Source organism: Tenrec ecaudatus, chromosome 8, assembly GCF_050624435.1.
Source record: "Tenrec ecaudatus isolate mTenEca1 chromosome 8, mTenEca1.hap1, whole genome shotgun sequence".
Lineage (NCBI taxonomy): Eukaryota > Metazoa > Chordata > Mammalia > Afrosoricida > Tenrecidae > Tenrec > Tenrec ecaudatus.
In genome coordinates, this window is record NC_134537.1 from 144,821,528 (window position 1) to 144,843,693 (window position 22,166).

At 47.3% G+C, this 22,166-nt stretch overlaps 1 protein-coding gene across 1 annotated transcript in view; it reads right to left on the reverse strand.

The window, feature by feature from the left end:
* EFR3B (EFR3 homolog B) overlaps positions 1–22,166 on the reverse strand; it is a 116,514-nt gene that overhangs the window by 41,010 nt on the left and 53,338 nt on the right. Inside the window, exons 3-4 of the mRNA XM_075557022.1 lie at positions 17,398–17,525; positions 11,859–12,009 (exon numbers count right to left, since the gene is read on the reverse strand). Of these exons, the coding sequence (XP_075413137.1) occupies positions 11,859–12,009; positions 17,398–17,525 (279 nt within the window). The remainder of the gene's footprint in view (positions 1–11,858; positions 12,010–17,397; positions 17,526–22,166) is intronic.

The following is a 22,166-nucleotide window of genomic DNA, read 5'->3' on the forward strand; positions in this document are numbered from 1 at the left end:
CATTCACAGGTTTCAGGGATTAGGACATGGATATCTTTAGGGAATCTTGGAAGCACACAGGGTTAAGTGCACAACTACTAACTGAAAGGTCAGCAGTTTAAATCCACCCAGAACTTCCTTGAAAGGAAGACCGAGTGACCTGATTCTGAAAGATCCAGCCATTGAAAGTGGGATGACCCACAGTCTACTCTGTTACACGAGGCGGAAACGACTTGATAGTGACTGCTGTTGTTTTAATCCTTTGGGAGGCAAATTTTCATTCTACCACTTTATTGCTTATCTGATTTAATTCTCAGCAAACCAATGACTTTAGCAGGACATATGTTGCAGGACATATGGAGACGAGGAAACCACGGCTCTAAGGGAGTGAGCTGATTATTTAAAATCAGCCAGCAGCCCTCATAGTGCAGTGGTTACACATTGGGCTGCTAACTGCAAGGTCAGCAGTTCAAAACCATCAGCCATTCCTCCGGAGAAAGTCGGGGCTTTCTACTCCTGTAAAGAGTTAGAGTCTCCAGTCTTGGAAACTCACAGGGGCAATTCCACTCCGTGTCCTATAGGATTGACATCAACTCGATGGCAGTGAGGATGACAGTGAGCTCATGCTAGGTGGAGCTGGGGCTTAAAATGGGGAATTCTGCTTTGAGAGTGATTAGGGCAAAGAATGCATGGATGTGCTTTATACAATTGATGTATGTATATATGTGGATTGTGATAAGAGTTGTATGAGCCCCTGATAAAATGTAAAAAAATTTTTTTAAAGAAAATGATTAGGGCAAAGAATGTACAGATGTGCTTTATACAATTGATGTATATGCATGGATTGTGATAAGAGTTGTATGAGCCCCTAATAAAATATTTTTTTAAAAAAGAAAAAAAATGGGGAATTCTGATACTTGAGCCATGAACTATTATAACAAGTATCAGAAGGACCCGAGACGTTTGTTCAAAAGCCAGCTTTCTGAGCCACCTGAACGATAGTTTCTGATGGTTCTGATGGGAGGGTCAGGTGTCTGCGTTATCACATTCTACCCCAACTCCCACCCAGAGATTCTGAGACGGGGGACCCACAGAGCTCCTATACTTTGTCCAGGATAAACTGACCCAGTAATTGTGGATGTATTCTGAGACAGGCTGCCTGGGAGGAAATAAAGTGAGGGTGTCCTGGGGAAATGTGGAGAAGCTTATCATTGGTGATGGAGATGAGTCACAGCCAGAGAGATGGTCCACCTCTTTCGTAGGCTGGATGGATGACTGCCTGGCTCTACCTCTGGAAGATGCTGTCCTCCACTCAGGGGCCCAGAACCGTCTGCCTCAGGCTCTGAACCATTCTTTCTCTCTGTCTACTACAGGCTCTGCTGATAGACCACACTCAATGCCAGTCCCAAGCCTCCCAGAGAGACAACAGCACCCCTTTGGCACCCCGACCTCTGAGCTTCTTTAGGAACTCTTGGTCTGACAGCTTGACAAGAGGTGCTTCCCTTACCTGAGTCTGGCGGTATGAACACACACACACACACACACACACACACACACACACACACCAGTCCAGTTAGACAACCTGGTTAGAGGGTGTTGGCCTCGGGGGGTGGGGGGGGTATCTCATGGAGACAGCTCCCATCCAAGCTGCTCCTGAGGGTCCAAGATCAATGATTAGGTCAAAGGGGAAACTATTGATTGTGGCTCAGAGGGCCAAGTAGTCATGAGTCTGCACCCACTATGGCGCTGCACCCGGCTGAGATGGGATAAGGACGCTCAAAGTTTATAGCAAGCCAAGCCTCATCCTTTTAATAAGAGGCATAGAGGGCAATGCTCACGAGAAGGGCTCTGGGCCCGGGCGGCACGCTTGAATCCCAATTCTCACGTACTAGTAGCATGACTTAGGACAGTGACTTCAGCTCCCTGGGCCTCAGTGGCCCCATCTGTAAATGGGTCATAGGACGCCTGCCTCATAGGTTTGCTATGGAAGAAATCTGCCAGCCCTGCCCACCCGAGCCAGAAGCGGCCTGCTCCTCATTTCTTTCCCCCGCTGGGTACACTCCATGGCTTTCCACCGGGCCCACTTTGTGGGACTGGTCACCGATTTTAAAACTCACGATACAGCAGGCACGTCCTGTATTCTTCCCTTGCTAAGCCACACCTTACCGATGGCTTTGATCCAACTAAAAGTTGCTCAAGATTCTGAAAGAACAAAGTCGGGATTGTTGTTGTTGTTTAAGATTTAGCGAGGATGCAGAAGGTCTCCCTGGCAACACATGGCAGATTCTGAGCGTGTGGCCCTCTCAAGGGCTTGGACCCTGGGAGGGCCACCCTTTCGAGATCATTCAAGATCACAGCTGTGGCTCTTTATACACACGAAAGGGGGCCAAGCTTGCTGGAGCTGTTCACCCACCTCCGGTACAGGCAGGAAGGACCCACCGCGGTGTGAAAACCAGGGTAGCCTGGGTCAATAAAGAGAAAGCACCCTCCGGATATTGACATTGCACAAGCAGCTCTCCCTCGGACTGGAAAACAGAATGGAGCTGCTTGGCTTCAGTTTCCTGCGAACCAAATCCCTCCACACAGAAGTCAGCCCTTCCCTCTTCTATGGCTGGGCATTCTGGCCAAACAACTGCCATCAACGGCAGAGCTACCGTTCAAAATATGGGGCCTCAGGCCAGGCTGCCCTTGGTCCAAGAGAATGCCATCCTCATGGCTCTGGCGGCAGTCTCTGTCCCTGGGTTTTCCAGCAGGGAGGGATGGCAACTGTGTCTTGGCGTCACTGACAGGTCCTCGCTGGGCAGCCGACCTCGGAAGCCACGTGGTTTTGATTGTAACACACTCTGCCATTTTCTCCCCAGCTGGCCTGTTTTGCAGGGACCCCTGGGAAATCAGGGAAACAGTCCCAGTGGAGCCTGATCATGCTCAGCAAATCCCCTGCCTCCCAGCCAAGTCCTAAGTCATTCTCTGGCCTGGGATCACACATTTCTGTCTTCTATATGACACTTCCTACCCTTCAAGATTAAAAAAAATTCTTTTCAAAATGGGCTATGGTTTTAATAACTCCTAGGTCAGCCTTGTCCTTGCTGTTCTTGGGAAGGCCATCTCTTTAAAGTCCGAGCCTGCACTTGGGAAGACAGGCCAACGTGAGGCCTGGCCACTGCACTGATCCCTGTCTCTTGCTGGAGCAGACCCCAAGGCCTGGACGGCTTCACTGGCCTTGCCGTTCTGATTCAAGCTGACTTCAGGGCACCCATTCGTTCCCAGCAGCGCTGATTCTGAAGCAGTGTTTGAGATGGGAGCACTTCCAGTTGATACATGACAGTGAAAACCACAGGAATTGATGGACTTGTCCAGCGGGATTAGACAGAATGAGAAGAGGATAGAGCACTGAGCCTCGGAGACCACAGGCATTTCTGGGGCACGTGGAAGACGAGACTCATTGAAGGATCCTTCATTAGTTTCCTGTTTCTGTGGCAATCAATTACCACAAACTCCATAACTTCAACAATGCAAATTTATTATGGCACAATTCTGTAGGTCATCCATCTAACCTGCAGGGCTATGTACTCTTTTGGGGCCTCCAGGGAGAATCCATTTCCATGCCCTTTCGCTTCCAGAGCCGGCTTGTCCCCTGGGACTCGCAGGCCCTTCCTCTCGCTTCAAAACTAGCAGTGCAGCAGATTCAAATATCGCTTTCGGTTCCTGACTTGCAGGATCACTTCGCCTCTGTAAGAACATTTGGGATGATATCTGGGCATCCCAGATCATCCAGAATAACCTCTCTTATCCAATATCCCCGAGAGACCCATGGCTGCCAAGTCTCTTTGTCACACAAGGTGGCTTTCACAGGTCCCAGCGACTAGGGTGTGGGGTCCTTATTCAGCCAACCACAGAAACGGAGGAGAAAGAGATGGGCGAGAAGAGCCAGGGATGAAGACAGGGTCATGGGAGCCAAGCGTGAATGAAGAGCAACTGTGATATTTCGGTTTTGTGTCAACGTGGCTGGGTCAGGATTCTCAGTGGTTTGGCAATTAACACATAGTAATTCTCCCACGAAGGAACCCTGGTACAGTACTGAGTTATGCACGGGGCTACTAATGACAAGGTCAGTAGATCAAATCCATCAGTGGCTCTTCAGGGGAAAGATGGAGTTTTCTGCTCCCATATAGATTTACAGGGGCATCCACTGTGTCCTATAGGGCTGCTGTGAGTCAGAATTGACTCGGTGGCAGTGAGTTTTAGTCTGAATTCTTTCATGATGAGCTCTGATTTTCTATGAACAACTAATTAATTAAAAGTACATTTCCTTGGGAGTGTGGCCTACTTCCAGTATAAGTGGATGTTGTAGAAAAGCGTTGTTTGCTTTTTGCTGGGTCTGGATCCTATATCTGACTTGTCATCTGGCCCCCACTTTTTTTTTTTACTTAAGCCAGCAGGCTGCTGCATCGTCTACTGATCCTGAGCATCATCAGAAACTTGCCATCCTGCTGGCTGCCTTTGGATCCATTCACCTCTGCGGTCAGAAGCCTGCCATCTGACCTAGCAATCTTGAATTTCTGAGTCCCTCTGGCTACATCTGCTCCCATGGACTTGGAACTTATTCATTCCTACAGCTGTGTGAGGCATTGCCCTGATGTAAGTTTCCGCTCTGTGTATATACTTACAAGAAGGTATTAAAAAAAAAAAAGGAATTGCACTGGGCAGAGCAGAGCTGTCATAGTATGCCTTTTTCCTACCGGGTGAGCATTGAGCAACTCACTCTGAGTCAGTGCACCCAGGAGAGTCACCGCTGCTCACAGTGAATTTTTTGTAAAAGCAGTTTCCTTCGAATCTCGCCCTTTTTGTGATGGCTAATTTAAGAGAACAGCGTGCGGCTGTGAAATTTTATTCCCTGCTTGGGGAAAATGGCACAGAAACTGTTGTGATGTTGAACACAGCTTACAAGGACAACTCTATGGGGAAAATTCAAGCGTATGAGTGGTTTTCTCATTTAATAAAAGGTGAAATGTTGATTGATGACAAACCTCGTTCTAGATGTCCATCAACTTCCCAAACAGATGAAAATGTCAACACATAGTGCATTTGGAGTTTGTTCCACCAGGTCAGACTGTTAATCAAGCTTTCTATTTAGAGATTCTGAAAAGATTGCATAACAGTGTGCAACAAAAAAGGCCTGATTCATGGCAGACAGGAGACTGATTTTGCCATCACGACAATGCACCAGTTTTTGGCAAAAAATCAGCATGCCTCTCTTGCCCCACACACCTTACTCACCTGACCTCACTCCATGAGACAAGTTTTTGTTTCTGCGAATGCAGAGGCACATGAAAGGACAGTGATTTGACAACATAGAAGAGGTGAAGAAAAAAACAAGGGAGGTGCTGTTTGATGTTTTTCTGCAGTTTTGTCAGGATGAGCTATGTAGGGAAGATGGTTGGTCGGTCCTACTTACAACAGACAAAGTAGAAAAGGAGAGAAATGAGCTCAGGGCTTTTGAGCCAGGGCTCAAGTCCCACAGGAAAGATCGCAAAGTTTCCACTTGTGCCCTGGGGGTGGAGAGCCTCATTGTATGTAGTAACAGAGCTGATATTTCTGGAAACCAAACTCAGATATGTATTGTAACAGTGGCTGAGTTACAACGCCAACTGAATTCCCAACATCCAATGGTGTCCGAAGCTAAAGCGAGAACATTGATTGGGGATAAATGGGATCCTGAAACTTGGGTTAGGGAGCATATGGACAGATAATGAGGAAGATAGGGACACTAGAACCCTAAATTCCATGGAATTGTTACTTCCAACAGTATCACACACACACCCTCTGGAGAGACTGCACTATTTTTGTCGGTTTATACATTATCAATAAAAGCATTATACCTTTGACGAGATTAATTCAGCTGTGCTAGATGATATGGTACCTGGGCATCTCCTGAGAAAGAGGCCTTAAAAATGGAATGTTCCTAGGAAACGCTCCCATCACGCACTATGACTTCAGGACCTATAACCTATAACTAGACTTCAGTTCTATCAAGCCCAAGGGGAAGTGCAAATAGTGATACAAGAAGAGGTGCACTACACTGCAAAATAACTGTTTAATTTCCCCCCTAATGTGTACAAACAGGATCCTTTAGACTGTAGGTAGAAACGGCTATTAAGGGCCCGGGATATGGGTACAAATAGCAAAGTTGGATCAGTCTGAATTTATTGATGTGGGTCCAGTAAGCACAGGTTCTTCATTCAATGTTCCAGCTTGAGAAGTTAGAAAAGGAGCTAATAGTTTACTTAGTTGGTTAATTGAAACATGGGCTATGTGGTGGTTTCAATATATCAAGGTCAAGTACCAGGCCTGCCTTAACATACTGTAGAAGGAACCCACAGGCTTGAGGAGATTGGCATGTCAGGGTAGATTTATCAGGCTAGGATCTCTAGACACGTAGCTGGAGTGCCCCGGGGACACACCGTTTTTGTTTGTTTGTTTGTTTGTTTTTACCATGACGATTAGGCACACATTCATGATGTTAGTTCCAGAGTCCTTGAAGACTGCAGCGACTGGGACTTTATGTAAGCCAGATTTGACAGTGGGGACCGCCCCAATCGAATTGACACCTAACTACAATGGGTGTGAGCCCTGTGGTGGTAGAGGTCAAGTAGCAGCACTTAATCGACAAAGACAAGGTGCGCATGGTTACTGTGAGGCGCAGCAGGGTCAAAGGAGTCATCAGAATAGGCTGACTTGTATGGATTTATGGTGTTGGCTACTTAAGCAGGGTGTCCCTAGAAGTGAAACAGATGAGAAACCCACTAAATGCTTACTTGATCTATAGAAGTTGAAGACTTCTAGGTGGCGTGAATGGCAGTCTAACTTGAATTGCCTGAATAGAGTGGAGCAGTTAGCTTTTATGTCAACTTGCACCTGTGTGAAAATATAGGTGCGGGGTCCAAACTGTCAATCAGGTCACAGCCTCACTGATGCCTCCTTGGGGTGTGGCCTTTTGATAACACACCCTGGGGAGTGCTCCTTCTCCTTCCTCTAGTCCGTCACTTCCTCCTCACTGGGACTCTACATCCAGGGGAAGCCATACCCACTGCTGACATGGAGAGCTGTTGGTGCCCTGCCTTGTTTCCACCGACCTTGGATTTATGACTCTGCACCTACTGGCCTATGATCTCCCTGCTCCTTACTGTGCCTTTCTGCATCATCGGCCGGGAGCTACAGGAGTCTGAAGAAGGCTCTGGCTAGTATTGGGCTCATAGACTTGAGTTGGACTGGGATGGGGTGCCTTCTTGCTATAAGACTCTTTCTTGCTGTGAAATTCTTTCTTATACATACATGTGTGTCACCGGTTTTGTTTCTCTAGTCAATCCAGCCAAACACAGAGTCATAGCCCTTCCATCAATTCCAAGATGTGTGAGCCAGTTCATAGATTCATAACCCCTTGCGTGAAAGGGAGGCCAAATTCCCTTGAAGAAGAACCCCACTATACCACCCAAAATATATATTGTCCTATTTCTCCCAGCCTTCTCCAAAGGGATCTATGGAGTTTTACAAGAGTGACTATTCATTTGGAAAAAAGAAATAATCTGACTTTTCAGAGATTACGAGACACTGACTCTGAGTTGACCATAATTCCAGGACATCCAGAGGGAGCTATGGCCCACTCATCAGAGTGGGCACCTATGACGGTCAATCTCACAGTGAGTCCCCAAGCCTATCCTGTAGGGAATCTCCCAGTTCCAGGATGCATAATTGGAATAGACAAACTTGTAATTGGCAGAACCCCTATACTCGATCCCTGACATGAGGAATAAGAGCTATTATGGTAGGAAAAACTAAATGGAAATCATTAGAACTGCTTCTTCCTAGGAGAATAGTAAACTGAAAGCAATATTGCATTCCTGGAGGGAATGAAGAAGGTAGTGGCACCATCAAGGGCATGAGAATGCAGTGTGGAAATTTGTACCACATGTTCACTTAACTTGTCTATTTAGCCAGTGCAAATAACATAGGGTCTTGGAGAATGACAGTGGAATTTTGTCAACTTAACCAGGAGGTGACTCTCATTGCAACTGCAATTCCAAATGTGGTTTCATTTCCTGGGAAACTTAATATGTTTCTTTATATCTGGCATGCAGCTATGGATCTGGTCAATGCCTTTTTCTCAATTCCAGTTTCAAAGGATTACCAAAAGCAGTTTGCCTTCTGTGGCAAGGCCAACAATATACCTACACCATCATACCTCAAGGATAGCAACTCTCCCCCACTGTGTTATAAGTTAGTCACCAGGAACCTCAATTCCCTTTCCCTTCCACAAGACATCACATTAGTCCTTTACATTGATGACATTATGCTAATTGAAGTAGCAAGGATGAAGTATCAATGACTTTAGACTTACTGGTAAAATATCCGCTTGCTGAAGGGTAGGAAATGAACCCAGCAAGAATTCAGGTGCCTTGTCGTGGTGTTGTCGTGGATTGCACAATGGGCTTTGAGGATGAAGGTGTGCCTCACCCAATGCCTGCTATTCCTCATGGCTCATTCGTAGGGGAAAGTGAATAAGAACGATATAAGGAGAATTATGCATTTGAATTATGATGTTGGTAAAGAATAGTGAAAGGACCGGGAACTGCCAGAAGAACAAATAAATCCATCTTGGAGGAGGTACAGCCAGAAAATGCTCCTCTGAAGCCAGGACAACAAGACTTTGTCTCACATGCTTTGGGCGTGTTAGCAGGAGGGGCCAGTTCCTGGAGAAGGACGCCATGCTCCATAGAGGAGAGTGTCAACAGGAAAAGGGAGGACTGCCAGACTGGCTGCAGCAATGGGCTCGAGCACAACCGTGGTGAGGCCGGGGCAGGGCCAGCGGTGTCCCGTGGTTGTCCACAGGTTGCTGAGTCAGAACCAACCTGACAGCATGTCACCACAGCAGCAAAGCTGGCGCTCCAGCTGTGGGGCCACAGACACATTATTTGACTTCCCGGGACCTCCATTGCCAGGCAGAAAAAGCCAGAAAAATGAGGATGGGGATGTAGTCAATGGTTTTCTTCCTCTCCTTTCCATTTTCCCACCCTCTCCCTATTCTCCGTGGCAGTGTGCAGTTCAGTGGTTTGTAGGACAAAGATCTGTCCGATCGTCACCTCTCTGTGCTCTCTGGTTATCCCTCTGGTGGCGTCCTCGGTTGCCCTGGGCTGCTAACCACTAGGTCTGTGGTTCAAATACAGCAGCCACTAAGAGGGACTAAAACGAACTGCTTCTAAAAAGTTCAGTCTTGGGAACCATGAGTTGGAATCGCCTCGATGGCAGTGGGTTGGATTTGGTTTTATATCTTATTACCTATTATTCTGAAGCAATCCCTAATTTACTTTCTGTCTCTATGAATCTGGCAGTTCTGGTTGTAATGTCTATCTGGAATTATATAATGGATGCTATGTTGTGCCTGATACCTTTTCACCTAGCATAATGTTTTCAAGATTCATCCATATTGCAGCAGGTCTCAGTACTCATTCCTATTTATGGCTGAAAAATAATTCCACTGGAAGGGTGTGTGCGTGTGCCACTTTGTTTCTATTTGTCAATTCATGGAGCTCTTGTAGGGTAGTGGTTAGGAGTTGGGCTGTGGCGATCCGCATGGCCGACAGTTCAAAACCACCAAAGAGCAGCTCTGAGGGAGAAAGACTGGGCTCTCTACTCCCATCAACAGTCACAATCCCAGAAACCCACAGGGGTTGCTATGAAGCAGCGTGGACTTGATGGCAGGGAGTTTGGAGTTTGGGTGTTCACCAGTGAATAAACAATGAGCCGTCAGCCTCCCTTACATTTAATTTCCTGGCAGCAAAACCCTCTATCCAAATACAATGTTGCAAGCTTCCGTGTACCTGGTCAAAATGGAGCAGGTTGCTGGTGAGCAGGCATCAAGGGTCCTGCACCCCTCTTTTCCTCCTCTCCCTGTCCCCCTTTGGTCCCTGCAGAGCCCCGACTCCCCATAGAAACTCCAGGTCTAGATTCCCTCTGATTCCATCAAGAAAGATCTCCCCAGCACGCTGGAAGTTCTCCAATGAGAAGGAGCAGGACAAGCCCTCTCGTCCAGAAGCCATGTGACGGTCCTAGCCTCAGAGAGCTGGCAAGGGCATCTAGGTGAGCGACAGGCTGCCTCGAGGTTAGACTCTGAACTTATTGCTAACATTTGACTCCACTTACTCATCATCATCTGTTCTTATATAATGTTCACCGTCTGTAGCGCAGTAATTATCAGTCAACTCTTACTGCTGCGGTGGTTCACTGTGACAGAGATTTGCAGAGCCTTGAATTTTCAAGGGTGCAGCTAACAACGCCTGCCCTAGGCAAGGGATGCCCGTGAAGAAAGCTAGAGCCGGCAGGCACCTGCTTCTGTGTCCCGGAGGGGGAGACGTCCTCACGATGCCTGGTGACTGGGCTCTTCTCCATTCAGATGTTTTCTTCCAGACGGTAGTTCTCTTAAACAGGACAGCCGAGACAGTATCTGCATCTGTTGCTAGGGCAACCTGACACATCCCTTTACCCTCAGCTACTGTATATGTAATTTGTCGAAGGCAGCTGGCTCAGAGAGAGAAGCGGTGGGGGTGGATTGAGTTGTTCATCTTGGTTGTTGAAAGTAAAATATGAAGACTTGTTTTCTGGTTACATCAACTCCTATAGTGTAGGAAAAGCAGCTCTGACCTAGGAAGTAAACACCCGGGACCCCTGCAGGTGGGCAATGCTAAGGGGCAAAGCTTGCCATTTTCGTCTGCAGTATCTGTCGTCTGACAAAGGCTTCACCTGAGACCTGGAAAAAGGCAGTGGCATGCACCATCGTTAAGGAGCTGAGAGTGGGCCCTGAAGGGGAAGGACCAGACTCAGAGAGCACAGAATCCAACTGAGCAGCCAGGATCCGCGAGGGTGGATGGACACATGAGGTGCTAGCTGCCCTTGGCCTTCATGGGACCCTACCCACTCAAGATGATGGCCATTGACTCTGAGACCAGCACCACAGAGCTTAGCTGAGAGGACGCACAGAGGTCAAGTCCAAACCCACTCATGGGATCAAGGTGGTGGCTGAAGCCTGCAAGAGAGAGGGGACCCACCCGAAGGCGCCACAGCTGGGTGGGGCAGAACTAAATGAGAAGGCCTGCTTCCCTGCGCCCTTCCCGCTGACCTGGTGCCTCTACCTGTGGGCACCAGTTTGTTCTACCAGCTCGGAGGGGGCGGGGCACTTCCTCTTTTCGCCACAGGTGCTGAGCCAAGAGCATCCCTGCCTGCCTCCATGGGTGGAATGCCACTTCTATTATTCTACGTCTCAGCGTCCTGGTGAAGGTGAGTTCAGGGGGAAAGCTACTATTGAGAAGTTTGGAAATCATCAGTCTAAAGAGAAATGCGCCCGTTAGTGCCGAGAGCTCTACGACCTGAGCTGAACAGACTACACGCTGCTGAGCCATGTGCTTTCCAACAGTCCAGTGGTTCTCCACCTCCCTCCTGCCGCGACCGTCAGACAGTTCCTCATGTGGTGGTGAGCCCCCCAACCATGCAATTAGTTTCGTTCCTACTGCATCACTGTCTTTTTGCTGCTGTTATGAATCAGGTGATCCCCAAAGGGGTCACGACCCACAGGTTGAGAACTGCTGGTCTACCTGATGGCAGGTGGGATGTGTTCCAATTTCATTAAAAAAGATCAATGCCCCTATGTTCACACGGGTTTGGGGTGGGGGGCGTGTTACTGAGATAGTATGTTGTATCCAAGTATCAGGAATCAGAGTAAGTTGGCCACGACCCTCCGGGCGCCACCCCCTCCACCCTCAGCCCTCTTGGACCCCCCCGCCCCCGCCCGACTCCCCGGCCCCCTCCCAGCCCCAGGGGCTGCTTCTCACCGAGTTGGTGCCCAGGATCTGGAGGTTGGGCTTCTCGGACTCGAGCAGCTTGGCCACCATCTTGAGGAAGCTCTCCACGAAGAGGTTGATGCTCTGGCAGTGGCAGGCCATGAGCAGCTGGTCCAGTGCCTCCATGGCGATGCACACGTACCTGCGGACAGCAGCGCCGTGGCCAGGGTGGGCCACACGCCAGCCCGCCGCCCTCTCCATTAGTCCACGTCCCCCGGAAACCAAAGCAATCCTGGGTGACATGTGGCCAGCACTCGTACAAGCAGCGTCACTCTAGGACACTTCCTCCTAGAGACGGTCCCGGGGCCACCAGGAAGAGCTGCGTGGGACACGAAGGGGCCGCTGACGGGAAAATGACCCGATGTTTTCATTCGGATCCACCAGGAACTTTTGAAGTTCCCTGGGGCTTCCTGTAGCGGCTGCCCGATTTCAGGCACGATGGGTCCAAACTGGCCCGGACACGAGCCAGCGTTGCAAACCCAAACTGTAGGAAGGTCTAGCTGTCGCCATGTCCGCTAATTAAATTTTTTTTGTTCATAAAAACATCAGCTATGATTTCTTAGGCAGCTTTGAGCTGCTTCTGCACCATGCGACCCCAAGAGAAACAGCCCCTGTTCTGGGAAAAGCTTCTTCCTGCTCCTGTGACTGAGGGAGCCACACTCGCCAACAGAACACGGCACGTGCTTACCCACAGGGTGTGCTTTAAAGACAAGGGCAGCCTGGGTCCTTAAACTTTGCTAACCCACAGCCCCAGCCCACCCTTCCTCCCTGCTCCAGGGGCCCACCCTTCTCAACCACAGCCCAGTATGCTTGGGGTCCACCAGTGGGAGCCAGTGAAGCACAGATGGAATCCCGCAGGGCTGGGGAGCAGCCTGGGCTGGAGCCCAGGGTCCAATGGGACAGGCCTCCCTGCAGGGAAACCCAGACACATCTGGCAGCTGAGCAGGGCTGGGGGGAAATAAGGGTGGGTGGAATCGACTCCTGCTTCTTGGAATGAAGTATCCCCACCTTCACAGGCATGTCCCCATTATTTCATAGAGGCTAATTAGAGAAAAGAAGAGGCAGGTGGGTTACAACAACAGAAGATGTTAGAAGGCCACACGAGAGCTTAGATTTTGGAAGGAGACCCAAGAACTCAGATTTCCTTCTTCTGCAAAAAAAGTGAAAAAAAAAAATTCCCATTGTTTTCTGTGAAAGAGCTTGGCTATTGGCTAGGAGGGCACATTTGGTAGAAAGTGGAAGCGCTAATAAAGGCATTTAAGGCCTCATTCTGTGAACCACCACCCTCCGTGGCCCATCTCTGGCTCCACCACTGGAAGTCTCCCCACAAAGGAGACAGACCTCTCCTACAGCACTGAACTTGGTGGGAGTGGTAGGCGGACCTTCGAGCCCCCTGGTCCATGTTCTCTGCATCTGTCCTCATTCACAGTTATCCTTCTAGGAATTCAGCCTGAGCCTTTAGGCTCACATTCTCCCAAGGACGACAGCATGGGATTCGCAGAGTGATGTGCGCTCAACAGGATTAAGGTTAACAGAGACCTGCCTTGAGGTCTGAGAACTTGAACTTGTGGGTGCTTGCAGCAGGAAGGATGTTGCTGGGAGGACTGCCCACTGCAGGAGCCCTTGGGCGAAAGACAAGAGCAAAACCCCGGTTGTGGTGGACATCCAAGGATCTGAGGTGTCCTGGGAAGGCTTCCCAGCAGATGGGGAGGGCAGAATCTAAGGCATCTGGAATGGGCTGCAACTAAGGCCAGGTTTAACCCTGTCCTCCAACCAGGTCCTTCTGGGAAATTTGAATTTCTTAGGAACCTCCACCAGGTCAGCTCCTGGGACGAGGCTCACGAGGGGAGCAGCCCAATTCTCTTACACAGGAGTTTCTCCATCCTCCAGGGCTCAGAGAAGCTGGGCCCCGAAGCTAGGTGCGGAGATCCTGAGACTGCCTAGCACTCATTCAACATGCTGTTAGCTCTCAGCAATCATTGCATCTGACCCTAGGTCTCACTTGGCACGGCCAGGACCTCCCTCACCTCACCCTCTAGCCACTGAAGGGCAAGGCACCAACAGGAAGGAGACAATATTAAGGAATCCTGGCTTTTTGCTGTTCTGCACACCACCACCTCAAAATTCACCTCTCGTCCTCTCTCTGCCCACACGTGATTTTTCCTCCCTGATGTCAACCCCATCTGATAACAGAGTCCACACACAACGGGCATGGGGTGAGGAGAGGGGAGACAGAGAAGGTGGGAGAAGGTGGCTCTGTCTCTGGGTCCAACATCCAAGGTCATGTCCATGTGGTCAAACCACAAATACTGACACTTACATGAGAAGAGACACAGTCTCGGTACGCCAACATGTTGCTCTTCCCAAACCACCATCAACGGTGTGGAAGTTACGTGGGGACAGATGGGAAGGGTGTGGAGAGAGGCCAGGAGATCAGATTAGATCGAACAGACGCTCCTTTCTCCAAAGGATTCTGATGAAAACCCTCGGTGAGGTCTTCAAGGCCTTCAAAACTCCAATGCTGCAAAGTCTATTTTTAACAGAATGACGCCAATGTGGAGTCGCAGCTCTGCATCCAGGGGAATGATTCCGAGCGCCTCTGCTGGCTGCAGGACAGCTTTACCGAGACAGCCACCGTTGCCGAGAGGGCAGGCAAATTAATATTAAATGTTTAATGCTGTAGCCAAGATATTAGTTTTAGGTTCAATCCAGGAGAGCGTTATTTTTACTTGCTTGAGTCTATTTTATAATAGGTCCAGGCCCTTTATGTAATCAGCAGGCACAGTGCAGTCATGCCCTCTTTAATGAGCAGGCAACGTGATTCTAACATCAATTGAGCAACGGATTGTTTGGGGTCCTGCTTTTACAATAGGAGCCTTGGTGGCACCGTGCATTAAGCACTGAGCTGCAGCCGAAAGTTGAAAGCCTGGAGGCGTTTCATGGGAGAAAGATGAGACAGTCTGCTTTTGTAACGATCCATGGGCTATGGGGAACCCCGGGAGCAGTTCTACTCTATCCCACAAGGTTCTATGAGTCAGCGTGGACTTGACAGTGGTGGGTTTGGTGCAGAAATAGTGGTGGTTCAATTAGTTTTTGCTGGTGGGTCTCAGACCGTCTGTGCCTTCACATTCTGTCAGCAGAATGCAAGGCTTCTCCTTATAATTCAAGATCTGACCCAGCCATCCCAAGCAGGAGGAGAAGGCTGGGGTGGCGGGGGGAGACTGATGGGCGGAGATGGGCGAGGTGGGGAGCGAGAGCACAGCAGCAGACTTGAGAGGGGGCCTGGGTGTTGGGGTGATCATCAGCCAGTCTGTCTGGAGAGGGTCTAGTTGTAGGTGTGGCGAGGTGGTGGACATGCCAGACCTGGCGAGGAGAGTGGTGAGTGAGGGCAGGTTGTGGAAGACCCAGGACAGTAAGCAAAAGGGCTTCGATTTTACTCTCAAGGGATCAGGAAAGTGTAGGCTCAGGTCTATGTTTGGGGAGGGTCCGCTCTAACAGGGTTAATCTGGAAGGACCAGACAAGCAAAGGTGGGAAGCAGGGAGTCAATATCTTTCCGTAACCTGGGGAACGAGAGGATGAACCAGGAGAAAGCAGGAGCAGAAGAGAGCAGAGGGTGGAGGGACAGGATGTGGTGAAGAAAGGAACCAATGGGACCCAAGAATCATCACCCTTTATGTGCTGGATGACAGCCAAAGGAGGGGGGAACCTTCTCACACATGGTCAAGAAAGAGCAACTGCTAGACAAGGCCCGAGGCCAGAGGGTCAGGAAAAAGGAGAGACCTTCTCAGTGAGGGGACAGACACAATCGCCACAGCAACAGGCGCACCCTCCCAACCATGATCAAGATGGCACAGGACCAGGCCGCCCTTCACTAAAGCTGCCCTGAGGCAGAGCTGATTCCAAGGTACCTAACCGTAGCAAACACCCTCAATCGGCCCGGCCCCCTGTCCCACCCACAACGCCACCTGAATACCGCAGAGTTCTCTACATTCAGCCTCTGAATCGTGGGGTGATGGTTGGTCAGCCAACACCACCTCTCACTTTCCTCACCATGAAAGTAACACAGGCTCAATAGAAAATACTTTGAACACACACACACACACGTAGGTAGGTAGGAAACAGACAAAACTCTATAGTCACTCTGTCACACAAGGAGTCCCTAGTCTTCTGATATAGTTTTACTCATATTTTCTAGGCATTGAAATAGGTTGCTGCCATCATTTATTTTTTAACTAGATTTCAAACATAGGGCATAATTATGCATGATTCCATTTTTCCCTCATGTAAGGCATTTTCCGTGTTTTATTCATAAGGTTGGCCGTAAGGTAGAGATGAACAGGAACTGACTGGCAGGCACCGAACAACAAGGCGTGTCCCACACTCTATTGGGAGCAACGTGTTAAGCTCTGTTTTCTACTGACCAGCTGACAGATAACTAGTGTTATTCACCAACATTTACAGAGTTATCCTCCTCTTGCTAGATAGTTATTTCTAGTTTTCATTATTATAAAAAACATAAGTTACATCGTTGTGTATAAAGCTATTATTTCTGGGTCATCTTGATCCCTTGCAATAGTTTAATAAAAATAGATTTACTGGGTCCAAATGTTTTTGAGGTTCTTGACCGATCCCTAAAATGACTTCTTAGAACGGTTTTTTTTTTTAACCAGTTTCCACTTCTAGAAAAGCATGAACCTGGCTTTCATTTGGTCATCCTTGACTTCGTCTTGAAAGGTATTTACTCTTCTATTTAGTTGATATGTGAAGACAGTATCCTAGTCATCAATTGACATATTTGGTACATTTGTTTTGTTTTTCAGTAGGTTTGTTGACTAATACCTCGCATTTGTAACCCGCTGGATCTCCTCTTTTGAAAATTGCTTCTTCATGGTCCTCTCAACCCTTTGACCATCTCAGTTCCCCTATTCTGCCCTCATTATTTGTTATGAGTCACTAATAGGTGAGTTTGGATCCTTTCTCTTATTTGAAAACAAACACTTTGTACTGTCCTTTGTATTTTAAGTTTTTACAAATGGTTTCTTTTATGGACATCAACATATTTAAATTTTTAAACAGCTTCATCTATTGATTAGACATTTTCTTAAGATTTCTTCTCTCTCCTAAATATAGAAAGTCCTTCCCTCCCAGAAGGTTGATAAATATTTCACTTAAGTGTTTTGCTTTTTAATGGACAAATTGCCTGTTACCTTGCCTTCTCACTAGGAGGTAGTGGAGGCCTCCTTACTTTTGAAGACACTCCATTGAATAAGGTAGGGCGGAATTGAGGTAAATTCGGCTACACTCATTTTTAACACTTAGGCTGTACCTGTGGACTTCTGGGTCCTCAGGTATCTGAGAGGTAAACAGATACAATACCCTCTTCTCAAATCTTGGCAATAGTCTCACATTTGGAAAAGTAGAAGGAATCCACCTCCCGTTTTCTCAGTGTGGTCAGTAATATAGCCTACTCTCTTTTTTGAAGGACCTACATGGATTGAAAAATCTTTCCCACCTTTCCATACTACTCACCCATATCGGTGGCGACCTACATCACGGATGAGCCTCTCAGAGAGGTAGGCGCCAATGCGATCTAGCTTCTCTGGAGCTGAGAGGGCATAGAAGGTCAACTTCTCCATGTTGGTCTTCACCAGGCCATCCTGTAAAACACAAAGAGTTCACCATCGTTGTAGCCAGTCTGTGGTTAGAAGTGTTGACGTCTTGATGGAAATCACAATCCAATTAAATCATAATGTACAGAATACCTATTAGGAACACATGAAGATGAACACACAGCTCCTATATGTTCTAGCAGAGTCTAGCCTACAGTGTACTAACTGTAAATAAGAGGAGTGAGTGAGTGCTATAAACATATTTATAGGTCATTCCTGATCTGTAGGGTATTTAAGTTACAATACACCACACTTATAACCATCCATTTTTGGTTTTTTTCTTTATATATCTTATCATTAACAACATGCACCAAATCATATTTGCAGAATATGATTTGCTGATGTTATCATTCTCAGCTATTCAGTGCATGTGAAACATTACATCTTCCTGGGAGGAAGTTACTAGACAATGCCTTCAGGGGATATGGAAAAAAATTGCTCAGTTGTGTGAACATGCTCCAAGCATTTAATCAGGATAATGAAACAAAAGAGATTGGTGGGAAAATGGCTCGTTTGGGAAGAAGGCGGAGTTTAGAGTGTGGTATCACCGATGTAGTACAATTAATAGATCAGGAAGAAGAGGAATAGACAGATCGGGACTTAGTGGATTTGGGAAAGGAAAGATGCGCTTAACAAGAAAAAAAATGAGGAAGAGGAAAAAGAAGTTGTAAAAAATGTTACAGTGAAAGGAGTAGCTAAGTTTTTTCCCCTAAACTAAATTAGGGGTCTCCATTCCTTGAATACATGAACCCAAATGATCATTCGGAAAGCAGTAAGACATTACCACAAGACACGAAGAAAAAAATTGTATAGACAATTCTCACAAAAATTTGGACTAGAAGTGCAATCCCATTCCCAAGGAGATCCCAGATGATCCAGACACTTTCGCCTCATCAATTTTTCATGTACTACGTTCAAAAGCAAATTTCAGAGTCTCTCCTGATATCCATGTAGGTCTTTTCTCATTTTCTTGTCTTTTCAAAAAAATTGTTTTATTAGGGGCTCATACAACTCTTATCACAACATACATACATTAATTGTGTAAAGCATATTTGTACATTCATTGCCCTATCATTCTCAAAATATTTTCTCTCCACTTAAGCCCCTGGAATCAGGTCCCCATTTTCCCCCTCTCTCCTTGCTCCCTCTCCCTCGTGAATCCTTGATTATTTATAAATTATTATTTTGTCATATCTTGCCCTGTCCGATGTCTCCCTTCACCCACTTTTCTGTTGTCTGTCCCCCAGAGAGGAGGTCACATGTAGATCCTTGTAATTGGTTCCCCCTTTCCACCCAACCCTCCCTCTACCTTCCCAGTATCGCCACTCACACCACTGGTCCTGAAGGGATCATCCGCCCTGGATTCCCTGTGTTTCCAGTTCCTATCTGTACCAGTGTACATCCTCTGGTCTATCCATATTTGTAAGGGAAAATTGGGATCATGATAGTGGGTGGGGAGGAAGCATTTAGGAACTAGAGGAAAGTTGTATTTTTCATTGTTGATACATCGCACCCTGACTGGCTCATCTCCTTCCCAAAAACCCTTCTGTAAGGGGATCTCCAGTGACCCACAAATGGGCTTTGGTTCTTCACCCTGCACTACCCACCTCATCCACTATGGTAAGATTTTTTTTGTTCTGATGATGCCTGATACCTGATCCCTTCAACACCTCATGATTGCACAGGCTGGTGTGCTTTTTCCATGTGGGCTTTGTTGCTTCTGAGCTAGATGGCCGTTTGTTTACCTTCAAGCCTTTAAGAGCACAAAAGCAATATCTTTTGATAGCCGGGCACTATCAGCTTTCTTCGCCACATTTGCTTATGCACCCATTCATCTTCAGCGATCATATCATGGAGGTGTGCACACAATGATATGATTTTTTGTTCTCTGATGCCTGATCCCTTTGGCACCTGGTGATCACACAGGCTGGTGTGTTTCTTCCATGTGGGCTTTGTTGCTTCTGAGCTAGATGGCTGCTTGTTTACCTTCAAGCCTTTAAGACCCTAGATGCTATATCTTTTAATAGCCGGGCACCAGCAGCTTTCTTCACCACATTTGCTTATTCACCCACTTTGTCTTTAGCAGTTGTGTCGGGAAGGTAAGCACCACAGAATGCCAATTTAATAGAAGAAAGTATTCTTGCATTGAGGGAGTGCTTGAGTGGAGGTCCAATGTCCATCTAGTACCTTAATACTAAACCTATAAATATATGCACATAGATCTATTTCCCCATCCTCATATATAAATATATCTGCATACATATATGTTTTTATCTAGACCTATATAAATGTCCTTTGCCTCCCAGCTCTTTCCTCTATTTCCTTTGTCTTTCCTCCTGTTCCACTATCATGCTCAGTCCCCGCCAGGGTTTCAGTAATTCCTCTTGGTTACATTACCCTTGATCACGCCCTACCAGGATTCCCACACCCTCCTCACCACCAATTTGGATCACTTGTTGTTCCCTTGTCCCTGGGTTTTTTATCGCCACTCCCTTTCCCCCACTTCCTCCTCTCCTATGTCCCCCCAGAACTGTTGGTCCATTGTTTTCTCCTCCAGATTGTTCATCCAGCCTATCTTATTTAGACAGACCTGCGGAGATAATAACATGCATGAAAACAAGACAGAGCAAAACCAAGCAATAATATACAACAAAACAATGACAAAAAACAAAACACACAGAAAAGCTTGTAGTTAGTTCAAGGATTGTTTTGGCCTTTGGGAGTGTTTTCCAGTCCAGTCTGTTGGGACACCATGTCCTCGCCCTAAAGTCTACCTTCAGCATTCCCTGGGAAACCTTGCCACTCCATTCCCTTGCTGTTCTGTTGCACCCCTTAGTGTTTGCATCGGTGTGGCGGGATCAGATCGGGTGCAATTCCCACGCTGTGTCTCCTGTGTTGTCCCCTGTAGGGCTATGGGTCAGTCTCATAGTGGGGCCGGCCATGTGGTCCTCTCTGTGGACTGGCTGCTCTAATTGGGAACATCGACCTCATGGCCTGGTGGACCAGGATGTGCCCCACTCTCTCCTCCTCCCTCTTTAACTGCACCCATGTTCTCCAACCAGATATGTCCCTCTCCTGGAGCTGCAGATTCAATGCCGTCCTTTGAAATACATTCTTCTGAGGGGAAGGGTCTTTTTAATGACCAACATTACCTTCTTCATTTAGGATGTTCTTGATATCAACCCACAACTTGTCTAGTATAAGTCCCAGAAAATCACGAAAGTGACTCAGAAATAAAATTAGTTGGGTATCCAACATGAGGACATGAACAGGAAGGACAACACAGCTCTGTAGTAATTAGGGAATTCTCCAGAGGTTTCTGCAAATGGTCCTCTAACTACCTATCCCCCACCAAAAAAAATCCCCGATTCACAGTGTGAAATCCAGAACAGCAGCTCCTGATATTTCTCAGACTAGAAATGTAGCCTGGAAGATTGAAAAACAAACAAACAAAAACGTGGTTGAGTAGCCAGAAACTCTGTAACACCCCTTCCTGCAAAACCAAACAAAAAACCAAACCATCAAATATACCCCGACAATTCAGAGGAAGGAATCAGGTGCAAGAAGTCCTGAAAAGCCACTGATTCTTGGCTGCCCTGGCATGATGTCACCCAGTAGCCACCTCCCCACAGTACTCCAGACCGCAGCAGAGGGAGAAGGGAAAAGGTGAACTGACTCCCTTTTCCCTACACCAACCCTGGCACCAAGACTTAATCTAATCCCACAGAGGACAGTGGCACCTCTCCCATCACACCTAGGGGGATGGACAGTGAGCCCAGACTGGGGAGATGAGGGGGATGCAGATGTGATTGAACTCATACAAAGGAAAATTCATTAGGTCCCACCGCCCTGGGGTTGAAAGAGACACAGCCCCATACTGGATTCCTGTCAGATAGGAATCATTTAAATTGTCCCTGGGCCTGTTTTGTTATTCAACTCTAGCAAAGACAAGTTTATAAGATGGACAGGGTTTCTTGGATATTGTTTTTCACACCCTCTCTGGCAGCCGCTTCGATCATTAATCTACACGCCCTGGCAAGCACAAAGACTGAACTCAAGACTAGAACATTGACAAGACGTACTAATCAATTTTATGGAGCATCAATCCCTGCTCAAAATAGGCTATTGCCAGCCACTCTTGAACCCACGACTGTATACAGGTACACCCAGTACACAGAGAATATTATTCATTCTAAAACCATCTGACCAACAAGCAGAGGCAAATATACAGACAGTATCACATCTTGGAAAGGATGGACAATTTCAGCACACATGAGTTAAACAAGGGAAAGGGGCCACACAGAGGGGCCTCTGCACTAATCCAGAGGACTTTCCCATGAAAACGGGCATTAGATCTCCCACGAGGGAGTTCAGAAGATTGACGTCAAGCTGTTAGAAATTGACGAGGAGCATTCTAAAGAGCTACGGAAAACAAACAACAGAGAAGACAGATGATGAGGAAAACACTTCAAGAACAATTTGACAAAACAAACGTAAAATCAGAAGTAATTCAACAACTTCAAATAGAAATCCAGAAAACAAACTCTACGCTATTAGCACGGGATAGCCCTCTGAAGGAACAAAAGAGGAAAAGAGCAACACGAATTAGTGAGCTTGAAGATCAGTATC